The 24,659-nt window shown below is 35.6% G+C and overlaps 3 protein-coding genes across 11 annotated transcripts in view; 1 reads left to right on the top strand and 2 right to left on the bottom strand.

The window, feature by feature from the left end:
- Positions 1–9,468, bottom strand: part of ETFDH (electron transfer flavoprotein dehydrogenase) — a 39,992-nt gene extending 30,524 nt beyond the window's left edge. For 5 of the 6 annotated variants that reach the window (XR_013995049.1, XR_013995050.1, XR_013995051.1 and 2 more), the window contains exons 1-5: positions 9,058–9,293; positions 2,585–2,725; positions 1,954–2,183; positions 590–671; positions 37–155 (exon numbers count right to left, since the gene is read on the bottom strand). Coding sequence is in view for 3 of the 6 variants with exons in the window: in XM_081075620.1 (XP_080931746.1) it covers positions 37–155; positions 590–671; positions 1,954–2,183; positions 2,585–2,725; positions 9,058–9,091 (606 nt within the window). In the remaining 3 variants the exon portion in view is untranslated. Of the gene's footprint in view, positions 1–36; positions 156–589; positions 672–1,953; positions 2,184–2,584; positions 2,726–9,057 lie in introns of all 6 variants that reach the window. The other variant, XM_081075619.1, reaches the window with a different exon arrangement.
- Positions 9,469–9,489: 21 nt separating this feature from the next.
- LOC308508635 (renal cancer differentiation gene 1 protein) lies at positions 9,490–13,077 on the top strand. 3 transcript variants are annotated; one of them, XM_081075625.1, is made up of 3 exons: positions 9,490–9,604; positions 9,769–9,988; positions 11,533–13,076. In XM_081075625.1, the coding sequence occupies exons 2-3, from the start codon at positions 9,803–9,805 to the stop codon at positions 11,686–11,688; spliced, it is 342 nt and encodes a 113-aa protein (XP_080931751.1). In that variant the 5' UTR covers positions 9,490–9,604; positions 9,769–9,802; the 3' UTR covers positions 11,689–13,076. The 3 variants fall into 3 exon arrangements, with proteins under 3 accessions (XP_080931751.1, XP_080931752.1, XP_080931750.1); XM_081075626.1 differs by lacking the exon at positions 9,490–9,604 and having other exon boundaries at positions 9,685–9,988; positions 11,533–11,697; positions 11,987–13,077; XM_081075624.1 differs by lacking the exon at positions 9,490–9,604 and having other exon boundaries at positions 9,685–9,988; positions 11,533–13,077.
- A 397-nt stretch (positions 13,078–13,474) lies between these two features.
- Positions 13,475–24,659, bottom strand: part of RXFP1 (relaxin family peptide receptor 1) — a 90,113-nt gene continuing 78,928 nt past the window's right edge. For both annotated transcript variants that reach the window (XM_081077004.1, XM_081077005.1), the window contains 6 exons: positions 23,823–23,894; positions 22,877–22,948; positions 20,844–21,073; positions 18,909–19,319; positions 18,093–18,311; positions 13,475–16,211 (listed from right to left, as the gene is read on the bottom strand). In XM_081077004.1, coding sequence (XP_080933130.1) covers positions 15,910–16,211; positions 18,093–18,311; positions 18,909–19,319; positions 20,844–21,073; positions 22,877–22,948; positions 23,823–23,894 — 1,306 coding nt within the window. In that variant the 3' untranslated portion in view covers positions 13,475–15,909. The remainder of the gene's footprint in view (positions 16,212–18,092; positions 18,312–18,908; positions 19,320–20,843; positions 21,074–22,876; positions 22,949–23,822; positions 23,895–24,659) is intronic.

Here is a 24,659-nt window from a genome sequence, read left to right as displayed (position 1 = left end):
ACTTCCTATGAATATTAAAAACAAAACTACACAAACCTCGGCAGCAGCATAACCAGGGTATACTTCAACGCCGAGGGCTTCTGCTTGCTCCCCCATCCAGCTCACTAAATGTCCCAAGCGCACAATGTAATTGCCATGGTTGTTCATTGGAAGACCTACAAGTATATGCTTCAGTTATAAACCCGACTTTTCATTGATGAAACATCTCAAAAACATACTTAATCCACAAATTCTAATCAATGTATAATTTCTGCATAAATATATTCATATTACCATATAGTCACAATTCAGTTTATTTTTTATAATTTTGGTCTAGTGTTCTAATTATTAAATGAAAAACAACATTACAGCTTTAAATTAAAAATTCCTATTGGTTTACAAGGCTAACTCAATCCTTCTAGATTGGGAGACAAAATAACTGGGTTCTAGTCCTGCCTTCCCACAAGCTAGCTGTATAACTCTGGATACGTCCTCCAAATCTCTGGGCCTCAGCTTTCTCATCTGTAAAAGTAAGGTATTTCACCTGATGAACTGTAGTTTCTCCCAGCTGTGGAATTCTATGAATCTATGAATATTTATCATATCTTACCTGGAAGAATTGGCACAGGAATTCTGTGTTTCTCTGTTAAAATTCCAAATCTGTCTTCTGTTACAGGAGTGTTAAGTGGAGCCTAGAAAAGAAAAAAGGAAAGAAAAGGAAGTTTTTAGGTAGTTCATATTTGGAAGGGTAAATACAAATAACAATAAAACGGTATCAAAAAGTAAAAGGAACTACCCTCCTCATTTTTCTTTCATCACTTTCTTTAGAAAACTTGGGCTGTAAATCCTTTGTCTCTTTGAGATGTATGAGAATCTTTTAAAAACCTAAATAGCCAGTTTCCCAACCCAGGAATGTCTTTCTTGGGGACCTTGGAGACATCTCTGAAATGTGAACATCAAGGAGGATGGCTTCCTGTCTCCGTGGGAGTTTAGCCTAGGTGCTTGCTCCAAGTTATAACTTCCTGCTTGATGAAAATGTAAGACAAGTTTCGCTTTTCCTTTGAATAAAGACTGTTAACATGTATGTGATGGATTGTATCTGTCTAGCTATATAGGGTTTTGATGTGAAGAACTTTTAGAATTGATATTATGTCAATAATCATTCAATGATACCTATTTCTAATATAATATTGACAAAAGAAAGTTAATTGGGCATAATTAAAGTATTTCTAGTTTAAAGGAGCTTGATATTTTAAAAAGAACAGTAGAGATAAATATTTTGGAATTTAACTTACTCAAATGGAAAACACAGAAATATTTACCATATTTTTTTTAACTTTACAAAGTATATTCACTGATACTAAATATTCTAACTTTAAAGGTATGATAGATATAAACCATCTTACGTAAGAAAAAACTGAGAGATACATAGAGTGTAAGATTTTAACCAAGGTCATATAAATTATGAGAACAGTAAAACTAGCATTTGTACTAGTAGTGCCATTTCTGCTTAGGTTATGGGAGGCCAAATTGACTTATTTCTTCAGAAAATTAGATTAGATTATCCTCTTTGGCTTTAGATACTACATTGTCCCAGGAAATTTATATAACACTTCCTTAAGAACAATGATAGTAAACACCTATGGAAAAAGTTAGGAAATACCCGCAAAATCAAAATGCTGTGTTCTATTTGGTATAAATGTTCAAAGATCTTCTCAAGATAATGTCTTCTCATAAACCTCCAGTACATAAATACAAACGTAGAAGGCATTACATAAAAATCAGTTACTATCTTAAAATTCTAACTATATTTGATACGCTTCAATCTCTTTTTGCCCTTTTTAAATGAAAAAAAATCAGTAATTATCCTCTAAAAGATAGAATTATGTGAAACGGGATTCCCATATTCCAGTAATTTGGAACTAGAGATACAATCAAGATTGGACTTGGTATAAAAAAAACAGTTTTTCATACTCCCTTCTCCTTCCAGTCTGGGAACAGTTCTTCAAAAGCACGTGGGTCGAGGCAAGCCCCTGAGAGAGTGTGCGCTCCTATCTGAGCAGCCTTCTCCACCAGACACACACGGATGTCCTTTCCATGGTCAGCAGCCAGCTGCTTCAGCCGAACAGCGGCAGAGAGCCCTGCGGGGCCTGCACCCACTATGACTACATCCGCTTCTTCTGCAAACCTCTCCATGCTCACTCCTGGGAGGAACACAATAGTTTAAAAAACTCCTGTAAAGTCCGGGATGAACAAGACATGATAAAATCACATGCTGGCTTACAAATACGTCCACTGTGCTTCAGAGCGTCATTTATAGAAATTGCCCCTCTACTTTGCATGAGAATTATATTAAGTCTATTACTGTATTCGTGGCGTTGTCTTAGGTTCTGTTCAGGGCATATCTTATTTTAGTTTCCATAAACCAACTTTTGGCTTCAGATTATTATAAACTGAGCAAATGTTTGCTTTCCCAAATGTTAATATGTAACACATTTCGTAACCTGTATTAGATGATTTTATATTTTCATGAAAAAGGTATTTCCCTCTACAAAACGATACAAAGTATCTAGAAAGTCTCAACAATTGTACACAAATTATTTACCTTCCCATCGCTTGTCCTTATCCCGGGGATAAATAGTATAATGGGTAGTAATTCGAGGCACAGCAGAAGTTGAAGACCATCTTGTAGCACGCAGAGGTAGATAATTTTTCTTAATTTTTAAGGCATGAAAGCACTGATACACTGCACAAAAATTATGAACATCATTATTCTTTCAATTAGTTTTCCTCAGGAGTAGACTGAAAAAAATACTTCAAAAAAAAATCTACGATAGGGGATCAGAATTGGTTTCTGGTTAGTTTTCTAATAATTAGCCCCCAAACCTTAAACAAATCACTTAACCTCTCTTGATTTGTTTCCTCATCCAAAAAAGTAAAAGGTCACTAGATGATTTCTAATGTACCTTCCTGATTTGAAATTGTATGATTCCATGTGTGATGCCTTATATTTGGAAACTTGTTTATATTCTGACTACATCAAAACTGCAGACATTAAGTGAACAGTTAGATCTACTGCTGTAGAGCCGTTAGTTGTGATATGAATGGAAATAGATTGTACATTTTCCTAAATGAACAATTTAGTTAGCTTTTCTCATAAAGCAATGTTTTCAAATTATAATATTTTTGCAGGATCTAACAAACTAATTTATTCAATTTAGCTCATGTCAAGCTTAAGCTATAAATCGGATATAATTTCTCATATAATTTCTCATCCAAACTGGATACTTTTGAGAATAATAAGAGGCAGTGTTAGTGATTATGTTGGTACAATGTGGGCAAAGTGAGTTTTATGGTCAGTTGCTGTTTAAATTAAGTTGACTCTACCATATGGCAGTATTTTCCTTTAAGTTAGCAAATAGAATTTTATGGAAATAAACAGAAGGTTGCAAAGATTTATTGGCAAGGTTCATTCAGCCTCTGTTGGCCTTAACCCTTCACCTCTATCCCCTCCCTCCCTCCCTCCCTGTACCTGGAACAGACATCCTACATATCAAACCTCACGGAAAGAAGCAATTAGGGGGGAACTTTCTCAGTTCCTTGGCAACGACCTCTAATGTAATCTGTATTTGTGTTCATCTATTTCCTCATTGTCTCCAGTTATAATAGATGTCTTTTCTCCTCACTTAGATTAATCTGTTTACTTGGATGAGGAGGCTTCTCTCTCTCATCTACCGAGGGACATTCCTCCGTCTGATACCCTCCCCTTCCTCCATATCTTCAATTTTTGACTCCCTTCTCTGGTATTCTCTTCAATAATCCTTCTCATCATAAAAAATAAAAATAAATGAGAAACTCCTCCCTTGGGAGTAGCCCTGACAGACATAAAAACTCATATTTGGAGATATAATAATTAAAAGTCTGTTATTGGAGAAGAAATAGAATAATCAAAGGAACAGAATAAAGAGTTCAGAAATGGAATAACGTAAGGATTTGGTATATGATAAAAAATGCAATTTCAAATCAGGGAGAAGAGATGGTTAATCATTAAGTGGTACGGTCGTAAGTAGACAGTCATTTGGGGAAAAAAGCATACTTCTCTCCCTATATCAAAATGAATTCCAGTTGGTCAATGATTTTAACAGAGAGAGTCAAAGTATAAAAGATATGGTGATATGTCCACAAATTATTCTCCCGCTTTTGAGAGAGTGGGCTGGACTAAGTGGCTAACTTTCAGCAAGTAGAGTATGGAAAGGGAAAAATATTACCTTTACAGTGGAGAAACATGGCATACACTTTAATCAAGTGATCAAGCTTAACACTATTGGCAATGAGACATTTCGGTATCACCACTCCCTGACATGATGTGAAGAGAAGGGCTCTTCCCCTCTGTGGGATACGTCCCCCAAATCTATGTCCTCAGTCTAATCATGACAAATCAGCCAACAAACTGAAATGCAGGGACATTTCACAAAATGCCTGGCCAGTCCACAGCAAAGTGTCAAGGTCACGAGAGACAAGAAATGACAGAGGAACTGTCACACTGAAGGAGACTAAGGAGAAATGACAACTATAAGCAATGTGGTGCCCTGGGATGGATCCTGAAACAGAAAAAAATAATCTGAATAAAGTCTGTAGTTTAGTTAACACTATTGCGTCGATGCTATGTCTTAGTTTTGATAATGATACTACAGCTATGTAAGAAATTAATCTGGGTGAAGGCAAAATGGCAACTCTGTGCTATCTTTGCAACTCTTCTGGAAGTCTAAAGTTATGTCAAAATAAAAAGTTAAAAAATAAAGATCATGGTGATAACAAAAGTTAACTCAAAAAGGATCAAAGACCTAAATGTAAGAGCTAAAAGCATAATACTTCTTTTTTAAAAAAAGAATGTGAATCTGTGCGATCTGGGAACAATGGTTTCTTAGCTATGACACCAGAAGCAGAAGCAATAAAAGAGAAAACAGATAAGCTGTACTTCGTCAAAATTAAAGCCTATTGTGTTTCAAAGGAAACGATACCGTCAAGAAAGTGAAAAGAGAACCCATGGAATGGGAGAATATATTTGCAAATAACATGTCTGAAAATAAATTTGTATCTAGCATATATAAAGAACTCATTTCTAATAATAAAAAAAGACAAATAACCCAAATAAAATCAGGTAAAGGAGCTAAACAGACATTTCTCCAAAGAAGATATACAAATGGCCAATAAGCACATGAAAAGATGCTCAGCATCATTAACCATCAGGGAAACGCAAATTAAAACGACAGTGAGACACCACTTTACATCTACTAGGATGGCTAGAATCAATAAGGTAAATAATAACAAGTGATGATGAGCATATGGGCAGTTGGAACCCTCATACACTGGTGGGAATGGTCAACGGTGCAGCTACTTTGGAAAACAGTCTGGCAGTTCTTCAAAACGTTAAAGATAAGAGTTTTCATAATTCACTCCTAGGTATATACTTAAGATAAAAATATATGTCCACACAAAAACTTGTATACAAATAAGTGTCCATAGCTGCATTATTCATAACAGTCAAAAAGTGGAAACCCAAATGTCCATTAGTGAATTAATCAATAAAAAGTGATATATCCATACAATGAAATAGCACTCAGCAATAAAACAGTCATATATGCTACAACATAGATGATCCTTAAAAACCTAAGTGAAAGAAGCCAACCATAAAAAACACACACATTACATGATTCCATGTATATGAAACATCCAGAACAAACTAATCTATAGTGACAGAAAATAGGCTAGTTGTTGCCTAAGGCTGGAGGGGTTGGGGAGTGACTGCTAATGGGTATGGGGTTTCTTTTCGGGTGATGAAAATGTTCTAAAATAGACTGGGGTGATGGTTGCACAACTCTGTGAATATACTAAAAACCACTGAATTGTACACTTCACCTGGTGTAAAACGTATGGTATGTAACTGAAATCTCAATAAAACTTATTTAAAAAAGCATTTAGTCACACACACAAATGGTTATGGGGAAAACACCAGTAATTTTTTTTTTTTTTTAGAATCTTGGATTTGGAAAGGTTTCTTCTAAGTATGGTAAAAATCTCAAAAATCATTTGACTAAAATTTTTAAACAACTATGAACAATAAAAGATGTAAACATAAATTGCTTAGTTTTCTGTATTCCCCAGTACATAGCATAGTCCTATAGTATTTTTCTTTTCCTTGTTGTATGCTAAATCCCAGTGTTAGCCTATATATAGGTATAAATATTTGGTGACTGATTATTATATAGTCCTTTTTATACTTTCCTTCATTATAGTACTCATTTATGATTCACCGTGGTATTATAAAATACGTTACTGCTTTTTTAGTGTCATTCTCTGTGAAAAGGCATGCCAGAGTTATAAAACAGAAGCATTAAAAGGCCAACATGAGGGAATAAAAAGATAAGCCAGACTGGGAGAAAATATCACAAAACACAAAGCTGATAAAGAGCTGGTATCCAAAATATACAAAGAACTCATAAAACTCAAGTAAAAAATAAACTAAAAAAAAAAAATTAAATTAAAAAAATAAATTTAAAAAAAATTTAAAAAAATGGGCAAAAGATCTGAACAGATACCTAACCAAAGAAATACAGATATACAGGTGGAAAATAAGCATATGAAAAGATATTGAACATCTTCTATAATTAGGGAATAGCAAATCAGAGATACCACCACACACTTATTAGAATGGCCAAAATTCAAAACACAGACAACGCTAAATGCTGAATGTGGAGTAAGAGACTCCCATGTATTGCTGGCAGGAACGCAAAATGGTACAGCTACTCTGGAAGACAGTTTGGCGGTGTCTTATAAAGCTAAACATGCTCTTAACATATGATCCAGCAATTGCTCTATTTGGTATTTACCCAAATGAGTGGAAAATTAATCCACCCAGAACCCTGCTGTCAAACAAGATGAATAAGCTCTGGAAATCTGCTACACAACATTGGACTTATGGTCAATAATAAGGTATTATATCCATTAAAAAAAATTTCAAGAGGGTATATCTCATGTTAAGTGTTCATATTAAAAAAAAGATAGAAAGTATAGGATTAAAAAAACTTCATGTGAATGTTTACAGCAACTTTATCCATAACTGTCAAAACTTGGAAGATGGCCTTCAACAGATGAATGGATAAAAAGGCTGTGGTGCATCCATACAATAGAATATTCTTTATTACTAAAAAGAAACGAGCTAGTTGCCAGGGAAAGATATGGAGGAAACTTAAATTCATATTGAAAGAAGGCAATCTGAAAAGGCTACATACTATACTATGTGATTCCAACTATATGACTTTCTGGAATAGGCAAAATTATAGAGACAGTAAAAAGATCAGTGGTTGTCAGGGGTTCAGGAAGCGAGGAAGGGATGAATAAATCAAACATAGGAATTTGTGGGCAGTGAAACAATTCTGTATGACAATGTAATTAATGGTAGATACACGTCTTTATACATTTGTCAAAACCCATAGACTGTACAACACAACCAATGAACTCTAATATAAACTATTATTAATAATAATGCATCAATATGGACTCACCAGTTGTAACAAATGTTCATTATATATTTATATTTTCATTAAAATATTTTAAGATGTATGATGCATTGTAGTTTTAGTGTATAGAAGTTATCATTGGCTTCCGAAAACTGATGATTTAGTATCAGACAAATCTGTAATTCTATTGCTTATACAGCTAGTGTTTTTTTTTTTTTTTTGAGAATATTTGGAACTGAGTAGTCTGATTTCCTCTAGGGGGTAAAAAAAAAAAAAGTCACGACCTTTAACCTTTTTTGAAAACAAATCTGACATTCACTTTAAAGATTTGAACACTTAACACACCTTGGCTGAATTTTGGTACAGAAGTGAGGTCAAAGTCCATTGAACTCATCACATCACCAAATCAAAGTCGCACTGACAGCACATTTATGTCTATCTCATCCTTGCCAGTAGTACTAACACTAAGCTATGAAAATGGCAATGATTTAAGCATCCAAATAAAATGGAAATGGTAATTTTGGTGGAATTTTGTTAGACAAGAATGTCTTCAATTAAATTAGGCAGTAGGGCAGATGGCACCTGACTACTCTGCTAACGCAAAAACAAACAAATAAACAAACAAAGGCATTTCTATATATTAGTAATACATTCACAAGTTAACAGGAACTTTAAACAAAATTCTATTTATTTAATATACGGTGACCAAACCTGACAAAATTCTACTTTAATGAAATTTACATAATGATACCCTTCAATTTGCCATATATATGTATACTTGTTTATTCCATAACCAAAAATTAAACTAAAGATAAAAAAATAAAGCCAGTTGTGAGAATTCAAGATCCGGTAGTGCACTTTCTCTCGAATTTAAGAGCTTTGTGTTGTTTTCAAGTAAAACAAAACACCATCTAACTGCATCATTGTACCTTTTTTTTTCCTAAGCGAAAGGAGAGTTAATGTGGTATTTTCACAAGTCATCGTGATGGCTCTAGGAGCACCCATAACACGATCAGCCCGTAGAGTTAATTTTAGACAATGTAGAAAAATCTCTGGCTCCAGCCAGAATCTGGTGACTTGGGAAGCATACGGATGTTAATTATGATGTGGCCGATCAGACTTCAAATTCTTACGAACGGGCTAGCTTGGCTGTAAGGACGCAACTCGGGTCAGGACCACGGAGAAAACCCGTGCAAAGATTATTTTATCCATCTCTAACAGTGTAACAGACAATACCTGAGCTTTGGGATAAGTGTCAGGACCAGGATTTGGGACCACTCAGCTCCGGAGGCCACCCGGAGACCGTGCTGATTAACTTTCCTCCGCTCATGACCTTTAGCCTAGTTGTCAGTTTTTCCCTTTAGGACAACGAATCCCCTGGGAAGGAATCTAGGGTCCACCACCGGGCGCAGACAATATGACCTTGGTCCTAGTGTAGCCTGAGAAAGCCGACGAAATGAGAGATGAAAGGCGAAAGGCGCCCCCAGCCCCCAGGTGTGACCCTGTCCCGAACCACTCGACCTTCCTCCACGTATCCCTCCCCGAAGTTCCCGCTCACCCGGGCAGGACAGCTTGGCTAGCGGCACCAACATGTTCACTGTAACCAGGACTCCCGGTCGGACACCGCTGAAAGAAGACAGCCTGTGGCTCGCCCCGGGCGCGGGACCTCTATGCCTCCGGGGGCACCATCCCCCGCCAGCAAGCACCAACCCTTCTGCTGAAGTTTACCTCCCAGTTCACCCTGCCACTTGGGCTCACAGCGTGACCGCCTCTTTCTCGCTCTGCGCCGGCGCCGCGCATGACGCAATGACCAGCAGAAGCTTCCGGGTCATGTACCCAAAGAGGAAAAGGAAAGGGACTCCCAGTTCCAGAGCGGCCCGCGGCTTCGGGTTGCGGATTGAGTCTCCGCCTCCGTCTCGCCCAGCTGTGCTGAAGACGACAGAGTGGGGTGGGAGGAACCCTCAAATCCCATAGTACAACGCGCACGACCGGAAAATGGTGAGGGACGGAGTGACACGTACGGCATCCTGGGAGTTGTAGTCTTCTGCTGAAGTGCCTTCTAAGCAAGGCATGGAGCTCTGCGCAGGAGCAGTGAGCTACCCAAGGTAAGTGGACCGACATTTGATTGGCTGTCCCTGAAAAATGAACCGTTGTAGCGGCTTTGGGCAGACATCCACAAGGAGACGGGGCGGGACTTCAGGTGGGAGGAGGCAGGGCCTCTGGGCTTTGGGCGCCAGCGGTTGAAAGGCGGTTGGTGTCGGTTCGGCAGCTAAGTTCGGATTCCACTGTCCCTGCCCTTCTCCATGGCCGAGCCTGAGGCGGTGCAAGTTTCTTCGCAGCCCCTGCCGCTTCCCCTCTCTCCCTCCTATTCAGATGCCTCGGCAGCATCTTCCCCTGCTGTCCCAGTACGCTTAGACTGGCCAGTCCCGAGCAGGAGCATTGGCCCAACGGTGGACCCGCTGGAGGAAGTGGAGCTGCAGATCGGAGACGTGGGTATCGCCCCACAGGGCCCGGGCCCGCGTCCCCACTCGTGCTTGTCGGCAGGCAGACTGCGGTGGGGCCGGGGAGGGACGGACGAGGTGTCGGCACACCCGACCTTGCGCAGCTGGCGCTTCTCTCCCCTGAGGGTGTGGGCTGGGGAGTGGGGTGGGGGAAGCCTGCGCCCGGAGGCCCCGTCCGGCACGATTCTGCCTTTATATTTAGTGTTGCGGACTTAGGGGTTATGCCTCTACCCGCCCCATCCCTCACTGTTTCCTGTTTGCCTCGCCTTCTGGTTTCAATCAGCGGCTGTGACCCGAGACCACTCAGCTCTACGGAGCGGACTTGTGCTGGCCCTGTCCGCCCTCGCATCCTTCGCCCTTGCTGTCTGGGGGTGCTTCCAATCGGGCTGTGATTTCTCTCGGTGGGACGTAAGAGCTCGCGGTTCTAGTGGGTCACCTGCCCAGAGCCAGGCTCAGGCCTGTTGCCGGTTTCAGGCCGGCTTTGGCGCTGCACCCAGTTTGGAGGGGTTGGTCGCTGCCCCTGTGGCCCAGATTGGTTCCATTAACCGTGTGGTCACATATCCCTTCCTATGGCTGCTAGAACGCCTGGTCTGGCTGCTTTGTGTTGAATCGAGGAGTCCCAGGAACCGGCGTGCACGCTCGTACACACACACTCGCTCCTCTGCAACGCTCACACACACACCGCCGAAGGGGGTCACAGTATTTAAGGTCTCTTGAGTGGGTCAAGTGATAAGATGTAGGGTGTAATCTTCCTGGGAGAACTTTTTTTGAATAGACCCCTCCTGTGCAAATTGGAAACTCGGGAAAGAGCTCGATCATGTCATGGCTCAACAAGTATTCGTGGTTTTTTTTTTTTTTTTTAAGATGAATAAAGTGCTGATACAGCTTCTAATTTTGCTGAACAAGACTGGTCTCAAGGGAATATGTAGAATGGAGTGCTGATGTGTTACCTAGGGACAATTATTTTTATGTCGTAGGTGAAGAATTTCACATTTAATTAAGAAGTGAGGTTTCCATCCAGAGTTGGATATTTTCTGCATGTGTTTTGATTTTGTTGTTATTTGTCAGCTCAGAGTATCTGTTCTTTGGTCTATACATTTTCATGGTCCAAAGTATTCACAGGTAGAAATAGTGAACAAGGCCCTTGTTACCCAAATATCAAGCGTTGTTTCTGATGAAGCCTTTCCGATACTTCTGGTACTTAGTGTCAAGGGGTCCAAGTCATCTTGTTGAACTAAATGAGACTCCAGTGTATTTTCAGGTTAAAACAAAAACCAAAAACCTGACTTGTCACGTTTCATACATAATGGATATCTTTCAAGCAGACATATTTCCTCAAAGCTTACTTCATATTAAAGAATTTTTTGGGTACCCTGAAAGAGCTGGTGTTTTAGTTTGAAGATTTTTTACTTTTAAAGAAAATAACTTGGGCATGGGATTTGAGGTTTTAAGCTATTTTTAGACTACTTATAAAATGAGAATTTAAAAAATAGACTTCTATTGTTTGACTTTTTTTTTTTTTTTAATTTCAGGCAGCATTTTCATTAACCAAACTTCTTGAAGCCGCATCTGCTGTATCAGCTCAAGTGGAAGAGCTTGCCTTTAAATGTACAGAAAATGCACGTTTCCTTAAAACATGGCGGGACCTCTTGAAAGAAGGCTATGATTCTTTGAAGACTGACAACTGATTAGGCTGTGTAATAACTCATACTTCCTCATTTATATCTGCACACGTACCACATGTATAGTAGGATAATCTCCAGGAGTTCTGTATACTCAAAATGAACTTTTTCTTGGTTTTCTTCACTTTTGTGAAAGTAGAATACTGATGTTATTTTTGAGGCTGGCCGGTATTTATCTTAATACTTTCTGTCCTCTAAACTTTCATAGAATCTTTTATGAAAGTTAATTTCATCAGTAGATATAATACCGCAATGTTACTACCAGTAGCAAACTTGGTAAACCATGATTTTATTTGATTTGCAGGAAGATACCAAGAATGGCAGAGTTTGAAGTTAAGCTTCATTTTACAGACCAAGAAAGGTAACTTTAAGGTTAGCAATGTCAGATCCAGCTCCATTAGGCTAAGTTCCCTGCAACCAATCATTGTATCTTATTTACTTCTGTATCCCCAGCTCCTAGAATGGTATCACACAACAGTCACTAAACGTTTGTTGAGTAAAAGAGGTAACAACAATTAAAATCTGTTTTTTTCTTCCCATTTTTAGCATGAAGGTTATAATTGTTTCTCTAAAAATATATTTGAATCAGAACCTCATTGACTTGAAGGAAAATGTTCCCTTTTTTTTTTTTTACAGGGATTTGAAATTTAACTGATGACAGCTTTTAAAAATATAAACATTTTTTGCCCTCCTATGAGACTTTTTTTAAAAAGCTTTTACTTCAGAAAATGAAAGTATGTCTGGAAAGAATGCATATTTTTTCCTTATTTATTTCTAAGGTTAACTGCTTCTACAGATATTTCTTGCATTCGATGTTGTATTTTTGATTGCTGTCTTTAAAGTGCTTTATCACAATTATAGTTCTGTACTATTACTTTTGGAGTTTTGTAAGTAATAACTCTAAATTCTAAATGTAGTAATTCTAAAGAAGTTACTTTGTTTTTAATGCATCAGATTTAAATGATGTGATTTTTTTCATGTTATTTGATCTCATTGACAATGTTCTCTTTTACTTGTCCTGTAGCTAATTGTTGCTTGATTTTTTTTTGGTGGCTTATGTCACTGTCACCGATTAAACCAACTAATTCTCTCCTTTGTAACTTTAGACATTTTTGATGTGGCATCTTAATTCTTTGTAGATATGGAGGTGTGTACAGAATTGTATTCTAAGGCTCCACAATTGGGCTATGAAAGGGGACAAATGGATAGGTAAAGAATAATTTCGTTTAGCATATTAGCTCATAGTTCTTGATTAATTTTTTTGTAAGTTAAAGATAATGCATATAGTATGTTCCTGTAACAAAGAGATGTGTATTTTGACATTAGAAAAATATTTTTATATGTTTTTTAAAATGTACAGTTTTTTAAATGTACAAAAATAAACTTGTTAAAAGCAAATTTTATTTGTATTTCTTTGGGTTTAGATATTTTTAAGAAAAATAATTTTCTATCCTATTATTTAATATTAGTAATAAGACTTATTAAAATAATCTTATAAATTAATTTAAATGTATTCATTTTTGTAAGCTTTTAAAAAATTATAGTCTAAGAGAATTGAATATTATAAGCAGAATTATAGCTTTCTGTTTTCTGATTTTTTGAATACTTTTTTAATTAGTGTCAGGTATACAAAACAACATAATGATTAGACATTTACACCCCTCACAAAGTGATAATTCCAAGTCTACTAATTTTTGATTTTTATAGAAAGTGTACCATATTCCTCATGTAGGAAACTTATTGGAATCATTCCAAGTAAGAACAGAAAGGACTCAAAGCAATCCATATTTTTAATAGAATTAAATTTCAGGTAATTTATTTTCAAAAGAAATCTATACAATTATATACTTAATAAATATGTTTTTGATTCCAGTATTTTCATGTTTCAAACATTTTTGGTGTATTTAAAACTACTTGAAAATATTTTATTCCTGTTTAAAGGTTTCAAATTATGAAAGCAAAAAAATTCCTATAGCTCAGTTAGAGACCAGAAGAATAGCTAAAATGTTAGTATCTTACGATCTGGTTGCCCAGGCAAACAGAAGGTAAATCCACTCTTGATGACAACTACTTTATCTTTAGAGTAAAACATGTACGTATAGACCTTTCCTTCTAAGTTAAGTTCCCGAATGTGTGCATTCTAGCTCTTCTTTCTTTTTCCTTTTAACTGCTTTATTGAGATATATTAATAATTCACATACCATAATTCACCAATCTAAAGTGTATAATTCAATGGCTTTTAGTATAATCGCATAGTTGTTTATTACAATCAATTTCAGAACTTTGTTTTTTTTGCCCAAGATACATTCCACTTCTCAGGCATTACTATCTCAACCCACCCACACACAGTAAACTCTTTCTGTCCCTGAATTTGCTTATTCTAGTATTGTCCTTTTGCGTCTAGCTTATTTCACGTTCATCACATTATGTAGCATGTGTCAGACCTTCATTCCTTTTCATGTCTAAATAATATTCCATTGTATGCATATGCCACATTTTATTTATCTGTCCATCAGTTGACGGGTACTTGGGTTGTTTCCATCTTCTGGCTACTGTGAATAATGCTGCAATGAACATGTGCATACAAGTATCTCTTTGAGTCCTGTTTTCATATCTTTTGGGTTTATAGCCAGGACTGAAATTGCTGGATTATATGGTAATTCTATAAAGTTTTTGAGGAACCACCAAACTTTTCTACAGTGGCTACACCATTTCACATTAAAACCAGCAACGTGGAAGGGGTTTCAATCTCCACATCTTTGTCAATACATTATTTATTTTTTCATTACAGCCCTGTTAGGAGGTATGAAGTGTTACTGTGATTTTAATTTGCATTTTCCTAATGATTAGTGATATTAGACATCTTTTCATGGGTTTATTGGCCATTTGTATATCTTGGGAAAAATGTCTGATCAAGTACCTTGCCCATTTTTTAATTGTGTTGCTTGTCTTTTTGTTGAGTCGTAGGAGTTCTTTAAATATTTTGGTTATTAAATCCTCCTCACATATATGATTTCCAAATATTTTCTTTCATTCAGTAGTTTGTTTTCACTTTTTTGATAATGTGCTTTGATGCACAAACGTTTTTAATTTAGATGAATTCCAATTTATTCTTTTCTTTTTTGTTGCTCATGCTTTTGTTGTCATATCTAAGAATCCATTGCCAAATCCAAGGTCTTGAAGATTTACCCATGACTTTTCTGTCTTATGTTTAGGTTGTTGATTCATGTTGAATTAATTTTTGAATATGATGTAAGGTAGGAGTCCGACTTCATTCTTTTACACGTGAATATCTACTTGTCCCAGGATCATTTGTTGAAAAGATTGTTCTTTCTTAATTTGATTATCTTGGCATCTTTGTTGAAAATCAATTGACTGTAAATGTGTTTTATTTCTGGACTCTCAAATTCTATTCCATTGATGGAAATGTCTATCCTCATCCTAGCTTTCTGATTCAACCCTTTGCAATACTTCTCCTCTTTCCAATACCATTTTGTGGTTCTCATTTAAAGCACAAAGACAACTGGGCAGGAAGTGACAAAGAAGTGCTGCTTTGAGTTTATATCAGAGCATCTTTTTCATTATAATAAATGTATGAAGATTTGCCAGTGTTTGAGCGAAGTGCTGGTGCTGCAAAAAAACAGGGTTTGTTGCTAGATAGCTTTTATGAACCTGTCAACAAAAGTATTTAAAACAGAATACCTGTATTTTGCAAACATATTTTCTCTGATGCTATTATAGCTGAATATTCCTAAACCCTAAATCTTCGTTTAAAAGTGTCTGTGATTCTTATTGATATGCCTGACAGACAAAGCTCTACCTTAAACTAGGAGCTGTAGATGAACTTTGTATATTCTGTTGTAGTTAAACACAATTGAAAACTGAAAAGGTTCTATGCTGTCTACTTCCAAGACTTTATTGCAGTGCCATGTACTTAGTGGGTATTCAATAAATGCAAAAAAAAAAAAAAATCTTTCTGAAATAGATTTCTCTTAATTTCCTATGCAAAATATGTGCTAGTATATCCACATCATCAATATAATTTATTTCCTTTTATATGGGCATCAGTTACTTTGATTTTCCCCAAATAACCTCATGTCTTTGTGAGCTAATTTATTTTAGCCATTATTATAACTTATTAAATTTTGTGACATTCATTTTATACTAATAAATCCATCACGAAGCATCCCACAGCATTCTCTGTGTAGAAATGGGGTTCCAAGTCAGTTATGAATAGGAATTGAGTCTGGTTGATTGAGAAATTAGTGACAAATCATAGGGGTCTGTGAAAAAAGCTGGCTTCATTAACTTAGGTGGCATCTCCTGCAGCGGCCACATTTCTACCCAGATGAATGATGATGGAGCATATGTTTTCTGACTTCCTTTGCTGTCCATAGGTCTTCGCCTGTAGTTATACCAAAACTTATGGATCATTTCTTTGAATGGTCTTGTGGTCAGAGTATAGAGAATTGGGTTCAAAGCACTGTTGATAGGCAGAATAAAAATCACGACCCAAGAGGTTATGGTACCTGGAAGAAAAAAATTGAAATAGTTTTAGTGTTTATGGATGTCTGCAAGGTATAGAACCCCCTTTCCCTTGTTTCTATCCCAGCCCTGCTTTGAGTCTTTATTTTTTCCCTTTCATGTCATATAATTGAATACCAAGTAGATATGTTTTTCCAGGATGACTTTCCAGGGTGCCAGTGTTTGAGCGAAGTGCTGGTGCTGCAAAAACAGGGTTTGTTGCTAGATAGCTTTTATGAACCTGTCAACAAAGTATTTCGTTAGGTAGGAATATTTTCTACCAAGTGATTACATATCATAATATGATTCCATTTCAGGAAAAACAATATTGTTTAGTATTAAATCATACTTTTTTCAAATGTTTTAATTACTAGATAGTACTAGATAATTACTAGATAGTATTGCTTAGAATATATAGACTTATCTTTAATAAATTTCTTTTTGGTTATTTGGTTTTAAAAACAGGTATGCATTTTTAGGCTTTTGACTAGATACTTATTTCAGTAAAAACATCTTTGGTAAACCTATCTTTAAAAAATCACTGTAGTATGTACGAAACTACCAAATACTCAGATTTTTATTATAATTTAATTAATGCTATCTTCCTTTGTTGCTTATAAAATATAAGATATTATCACTGCTAACCATGGGATAAAACAAAATTAAAATTGTTTATCAATTTTTTTACATGTGAATATATACTGTGCTATGCATACAGTGAACAGGATTTTGCACATTTTAAAATTGTGGTAAAATATACATAACTTTACCATTTTAACCATGTTTAAGTATATAGTTCAGCGGCATTAAGTACATTCACACTGTTGTGCAACCATCACCACAACCCATCTCCAGAACTTTCTCATCTTGTCAAACTGAAACTCTGTATCTATTAAACAATAACTCCCCATCCCATCTTTCTCCCAACCCCTGAGAACACCAATTACAAACTTTCTGTCTTTATGAATTTGGCTATTCTAGTTTCCTCCTAGACATGGAATCATACAATGTTTGTCCTTGTGTGATTGCCTTATTTCACCTGGCGTAATGTCTTCAAGGTCCATCCATGCTAGAGTATGGATCAGAATTTCCGTTCTTTATAATACATTTTGTGAACACATTTTGTTCACTCACCCAACCATTGTTGACACTGGGTTGTTTCCACATTTTGGCGATTGTAAACAATGTTGCTATGAACATGTTTGAATGCCTGTTTGATTTACTGCTTTCAGTTCTTTTGGGTGTATACCCAGTGGTGGAATTGCTGGCCCATATGGTAATTCTGTTTAATTTTCTGAGGAGCCACCATACTGTTTTCTACAGCATCTGCTATTTTACATTCCTACCAGCAATGCACAAGAGTACCATTTTCTCCACATCCTCATCAATACTTATTTTCCTGTGTTTTTGATAATAGGCATCCTAATCAGTATGATGCACATTATTTTTAAATATCAAGAGTGTTTTTTTTCTATCATCTCTCATACTCTGGGGTAATATTATTTGAATTGCTTTGGGCGATGCAATTGTATTCTGGGAAGAAAATTTTCTTACCTTCTGAAATCAATAAAATAATTATTTGATAATAGTTTTGACCTGTTTTCCTTTCTGGTCATCTTAAGCATGGGATTACCAGAATTTCAACACATTGAGTGTAATTTATTTGAGTTATTGTTCCTTTGCTCTAATTGTAATTATGCTTTTAGGCATTGTGGAAAGAACTAAACAGCTTCCTTTCCATAAACATTTTTCTGATGAACAGACTGAAGTACATATAACTCTGACTTATAATTCTTGAAATGAGGTAGTGTTAAGGACCTTAATTTTCTTTCTCAGAGGAACACTGCAGAAACAGATATTTCTTTATAGAAAGAAAAAAAAAGTACCTGGTATTTCTACCTGAAGCAGTGAAAGAAATTTCAGTACAAAAATGGGTATCCAGCATAATGCATCGGTAAATACAATAAAGAAGAACCGTTTGGCAAGAATCATCTCTTTTTTAATTTGATTCCGTATTTCAGTTGCTGTTATGGCACTTTGATGAACACTATAAAACATGCTTCCATAGGAAAAAACTATGATGATAAATGCCACCAAGTTAACACCTATTGAGAATACAAAGATTATTATTCATGTATATAAACATTCTTTCAAAACAAACAAAACACGTCATACCCTTAGGTGTTATTATTAAGGAGAAAACACGAAGACCATAAGGCATATTATAATTAGATTATAATGATTCAGTGAATATCCTGGGCCTATTAACTTGATCTTTCTAGTTTTTTTTTTTCATAATTCAATGTCTTTTACATGTAAAATTTTTTTTTACAAGAGAAAACACTTGTATGTCTACTCTCAAGCCAAAGACTTACGTGGCTACTTTGAGTTTGTTCATATTATAAAGGCAAAGAGTTAAAACAGATTTTGCTTCATATTATTAGGATGAATGCATGAAATAAAAGTGTTTAGTGTCTTGTCTTTTATTAAGGTGCATCATGTTGGAATTTATATGATAAAGAAAATTTAGAAAAAAAATCCCCTTTGGGGGATTTTAATAGATTCTACATCCAATGTCATTGAGAAAAACTGATTAAAAGATCTGAAATAAAAATTTGTAAATATTAGAAGGTATAATGAGATTTATATTGTGATTTACTATAACAATTGAATGAAAGACTTTATAATACATAATTTCTTACCAAGAAAAATTGCCACTGAATAAATCTGGGCTCCAATACTTTCTGTATCTTCTGAATGAAGAGGAAAACATACTCCATTGGTGCCATAGTAGTTTTTGAAAATTTCCTTATTGCTCAATGGAACAAAAGCTACTATAAACCCAATAATCCAAATGAGAATCAGAACTGTGATTGTTCTGCACTTTCTAGGTCTTAAACATCTAAAAGGATACACAATGCAGATATATTTTTCCAATGTCAGAAATGTTAAAAGTAATACTGATACTTCGGTGGACAAAATGGCCAACGATCCCACAAGCTGACAATGAACACTCTCCATCCACAGCTGTGCATGCTTATTGTATTCTCCACGAAACTTTAGGTCAAAGGCTCCAATCACAAATAAATATATTCCCATTAGGCAGTCGGCACCTATAGGGATCAGGAAATTTCACACATTTAGAGAAATAACTAGGTATAATGGAATTATCAATAAGCAGTGATATTCTTAGTATTAACAAAAGAAATTGCTGAGTTTCTTCTATCTTGCGGGGTCTAATATTTTATTCTAAGAATTCACTTATGAGTAAGGACTTCTTCAGCTGTCTTTAAGAACCACTCTTATAGCTCCCTCCACAGCTAAAATGTAGTAATTTCTCTGTTTTCCTCTAATATACCTACAAGTCTGTGAGGGCAGAGATATTGTTTGTTTTGTGATCCGTTCTAGTCCCATCACCTAGAAGTACTGAATAAATGAATAAAATACAATTATGTTGAGCATTTGATTAGGGAAAAAGATGGGGATGCTACTATTTGGTTCACCTCTTCCACTGAAATTCTCGCAGCTTAACAAGCTAAGGGCATCGTACAAAATCCCAGAGGAAAGAATTTAGCAGTTGCTGTGATAGAGTAATGACTCTGAATTTTGAGGCCCATAATTTAGAAGATATGAATAATTATGAAGTGCTTTGCATTCAGTACAATTTAGGGGGGCTTACATTATTCAAGAGCTGGCCTAAACAAACCTGTTCGCTGTAATTGTCACTTCCCCATTTTTACATCTTTCTCTGTCTCCTTTTAGGTTCTCAAGCTTCTACACAAAGTTCCTAAAATCACATCACTGTATAAATCATAATAAGGCTGATCCTAATCCTTAAACACTGCAGTTATATTCAAGCTTTCACCAGGGAAGTTGAGCATACTCAAAATTTTATAACTAACAATACAAAGTAGTAAACAATTTCTGAATTCTGTTTCTTACACACTTTGCAATGCAAAAAAATCCAACTAGACATTGGGCTTTGCCTGGGATTGGGGTGAGACATGGGGTAGCACACATTAAAAAAGAGAACATTATGTAGATTGAAGCTTGCTTGAGGAATATGGATAAATTATAGGCCACTATAAACACCCTGACAACTGATTTCTTGCTTATTTTTTTGTAGTCTTCACTAACATAATACCTTGAAATCACATTTCAAAAACTTCATACTACCTAAAAACATTTTCTTAAATACTTCAAATTACGAATGGAAAAGATTCTAGTAACTCAGAGACTAGAAAAACAACCATCTGTTAACTCAATATCTATGAACTGGACATGCAAACAAAAAAGTAAATACAGCCCTTTATGAAAAAAAATGTGACCATAAAAGGTTTTATTTATAATAAAATATTTTTTATATTTGCTTTCATACTTCTTTATGAGACAAAACTAATGAATGAAAGCTTCATTAATCTATGTAAAATGATTGAGTTTTCTTGTTTTAAAAACTTATTTTCTTTCTTATCACTAGAGTAATTTTATTTTCATTGTAGTGAATGTGAAAACAACATATGAGCAAAAAGGAGACAAATTGAAAAATCGCATAATTCTACTTTGTTTACTTATTTTCTAATAGCAATGCTTTTCTGTATTTCACAACTGTAATTCCCCTTTAACCAGGAAATACTCACAGCAGAGAGACATGATTGACATGGCATGCAGCTTGTTCTCAGACCTGATATAAGGTCGCATGCAAATGACAAAGATGTTTCCAAAGCACGTAACTGAAGACACAACCCAGACGAACACTCTCTGAATGATGTTTGCCAAGAGATTCTCTAGAGACGAGATTCCATCAGTGTTTGGTTTACAGCTGCGGACATGGGGTGCATATCCACAGTACTGGAATTTCTTAAAATAGCTGATGTACAGAAAGAAGGTAAAATGAGGTTTTAAATGGAATCCAGTGTCATTATCCATTAATATTTATTTTCTACATTTTCTCAGTAGAAGGAAAATGTCTGAATACGAGACTCGTATGTAAAACATTATGGCATCTGAGGCTTTAAACTTCAGTTTACTTCTCATTAACTTGATTTTAGTTTGTATAATAAAAGAATGTGAGGGTGAGAGCAGCAAATAGGCATAATGAACACCTAAGTGTTAGACATGTCTGATAACATAAATATCCTGTTAGCATGTGATCAAGAGAATCAGGCAAGGAGACTTTCAGTGTGTTTTTAGTGTTTAGCCCATGTAAATGCACTGGTTACATCACTCCTACTGTTGCTGCAACTGATCTTGCTTTTTGAGACAGTTCAGTAAGTGCTTTCACCTCTGCACTTTCATGGCTTTTCTATTATAGAAGTTGTGTGATCTGTGACTACCTGCTACGATGCCTAGCTCTCACACTAGATTTTGGTACAGAATAAGCTGTCCAATAATACTTGTTGAGTGAATTCTTTCATCAATAGAGACCTCCCTGTTGATAAAGACACCACCTGGATAATCAGCAATTACTATTGTGTCCCCACCAACACCAACATTGTTTATTGAGCATTTTCTCTGTTTCAGGAATAAATTCTGCTATCAACTCCATGAGATAGGTATTAATATCACCAGGAGGAGATGGATCTTCAATGAAGGCAAATGATTTGCTAGGCAATTTTCAAATAAACATCGAAATTGGGATTCAAATTAGATCTAATTGCCTCTAAAGCCATGTACCCTGGCAAAAAATGTAAATGATCTTTAGAGTACACAGCATTTCAATAATACTAGATAAAAGTTTGACAATTGTAGTATACCATCCTGCGGTTTAACTCTTGCTGCCTGGATCCCTAGATGTGCCATGGTTTCTGCTCAATTCAAGCCTGTTTTTTGAGTTGTTTCTTGAATTTTGTGAGCTACACCATTTTCTTCCAATAAACTCTGCTTTGCTTAATTTAGTCAAGAGTGTTTTATGTTGTGTTTAACCAAGGAAGCTTGTATAAGCATTCCCTCTGAGGAATTATGGAAGACAAAAACAGAGTGTCCTGTGTTAGATTTAAAATATAAGCAAGATTATAGAGTGGTGGTGGCTGACATGACACTTTCTAAATTATTGAGAATTAATTACCCAGGCAGAGAGATCGTTTTAATACCTGCTATATAAGATTACACTGAATTAAAGAAAATGTTTCTAAGTCATGGAATCCATGGTATAATGAGATATACTATTTAAAAAAAAGATTTTTCAAAGTTTACCACCGTATCCGTACACACTTGCTCCAATCATGCCCTGATATTGCAAGCATGTTCTCCTTAGGAGAACTTCTCCCTACCCTCCTCCATTTACAGAAATTCTTTATTTATAATTATTTTATGTTGCTTTTATAAATTCCTACTTCTTCATCTGCCGGTGCTTATACCAGAGGAAGCAAATTACTAGCTCTTAGGCAAACATTAATAGCTATGTATGGTAATAGCTGAGGAGAACTTAACAAGACTGAGAGGGTTCCCTCCACGCTAACATGCAAAACTCTCCTTTGATTCTACCACACCGTGGAAAACTAAATATCAATCCACTCAACATCAACACTTTAAGAGTTAATTACTGTTTAGGTAAATTCGTCAGTAGACATGTTACTAGATTGGATGCACTGGGTACTGATGTATTAGTGCAAACACATGGAAACATAAAAGATCAAAATCAAGGGGAAGAGCAAGAAACAAATCTGCTTACATGTGAGAGAGATTCAGAAGAGGTCTGAACATCCTCTGTTGGATATTTGAAATTTCAATTCCTTCTAGGCTGCTAAAAATATCAAATTAATCATCAGAATAATATATGTTACACAGGGTATATAATAAAATGGCTTTTTGTGAGAGACAATTTAATAAAATGTTGTTAGTTAACACTTACTCTGAGCCAAAAAATTCATATTCAGCCTGCCCTAGGCACTTCCCCAACTCCTGTTTGTTTCTATTTGTACACATATGTGTCCCTTATTTGAATTGTTTGGATCCACATAGATTATGGCACAATGCTTTGTGCACTGGAACTACTCCAATAACTATTTGTGGAATAAATGAACAATTATTACCTTTTAAACAATATTACAATAGCAGAGGAGTATATTTTTTGAAATTTTTCTAATAATTTGTAAATAAATTTTTTCCAATAAAATGTCATTTTACTGAGGGAACACTTGAATGAACTGAAGCTTATCTTTTAAGGCAATTCTTAGACCCTGAAAGATTTTTTTTTTTTTTTTGCCGGGGGCGGGGAGGGGAAGGTACCAGTAATGATGTATATAATCTAGAATATTCCATTTTGGGATAAAGATGGCTATATAAATTCTTAGAAACTCAGAGCTAATGGAGATGCCTTCAGAGGATCAAAGCAAACAATCCAATATAAGCTCCTGGTGATTACAAAAAATATAAAAATGATTCTTCATTACCTAATTTTTAGTTTATAAATACATAAGATAAAACTAATAGCTTATCTGTTTGTTCATAGTCCAGCAAGCATTCATCTTACATGGTTTGGTGGAGCTTAACTAATATCCTGGAAACACAGCTTCTCATTTGAAAAATTCTATAAATCTTACTTTATAGAATTTATTAGCTATTAGTATATAAATAACAATTTCATCATAAAACTATCTGCATAAGTGTATACTTACAGAGAGTTGAGTTTAATAAGATAATCAAATTGATTTGCTTGAATTTTCTGGATTGGGTTATACGAAAGATTCCTGTATTTTTTTTTTAAAAAAAGCAACAACAGGTCATTTCTAGAAACTGCTTGAGTAAAGAGAAAATGTATCTGTTGACTTTGGGTTACTTTTAAACATTAACAAAAAAAGTACAGTAATATCACTTCCCTCATCGGGTTCATCGAACATTTAAATGAATTACTGGAGATAAGAAAAACACTTAGAACAGTGCCTGGCTCTTAGTAAGTTCTCTATGATTGTGTTAGTGATAGAGAGAGAGTTAGAGACAACTTGAGCATAAAGGTGAAATTGTTAAGAAATGGCTCCTAGCAGACAAGTGGTAAAGAACCCAGAGAGAAACCACACACACTTCACATTTTACCTAGGATAAGATGTGCTTTAAATAAAAGAAAAATAACCTTGTTTCGTCAAAATTGGAATTAATAGAATCACATTTAATATTTTTTACATAAATCGTATATCAAAGAGTGGCATATTATAGTAGCAATTTGTGAGACATAAAACAATAAATAAAAGGCTATGTATATATAGCTAGGAACAAAGAGGTAGTCTAGCGTGACAGTATAGCCAAATTTAAATGTAGAAAATTTCAGAATTTTTGTGAAACAACACCTTGAAACAAGAATCACTGATTAAAGAGAGCTTCTCAGGGCAAATTCTCCTTGTAAGAAATTTATTCTAGATTAGACCATTAGTTAGGTGGGGGAGCGGGATGCTGCTGGGAGATGGTGATTACAAAAAAAAGGAAAGAGAAAAAGAATGACAATGAAAAATGAGTTGTAT

Source organism: Rhinolophus hipposideros (assembly GCF_964194185.1).
Source record: "Rhinolophus hipposideros genome assembly, chromosome: 16".
NCBI lineage: Eukaryota > Metazoa > Chordata > Mammalia > Chiroptera > Rhinolophidae > Rhinolophus > Rhinolophus hipposideros.
Note: the sequence above shows the minus strand (reverse complement) of the source record. Positions and strands in the feature narration are given on the sequence as shown.

Coding starts and splice junctions, on each gene's coding strand:
- LOC308508635 (XM_081075626.1), top strand. CDS start 9,803: ATGGCCGAGCCTGAGGCGGTGCAAGTTTCTTCGCAGCCCCTGCCGCTT. Junction 9,989..11,532: donor TGGAGCTGCAGATCGGAGAC/GTGGGTATCGCC, acceptor TTTTAATTTCAG/GCAGCATTTTCATTAACCAA.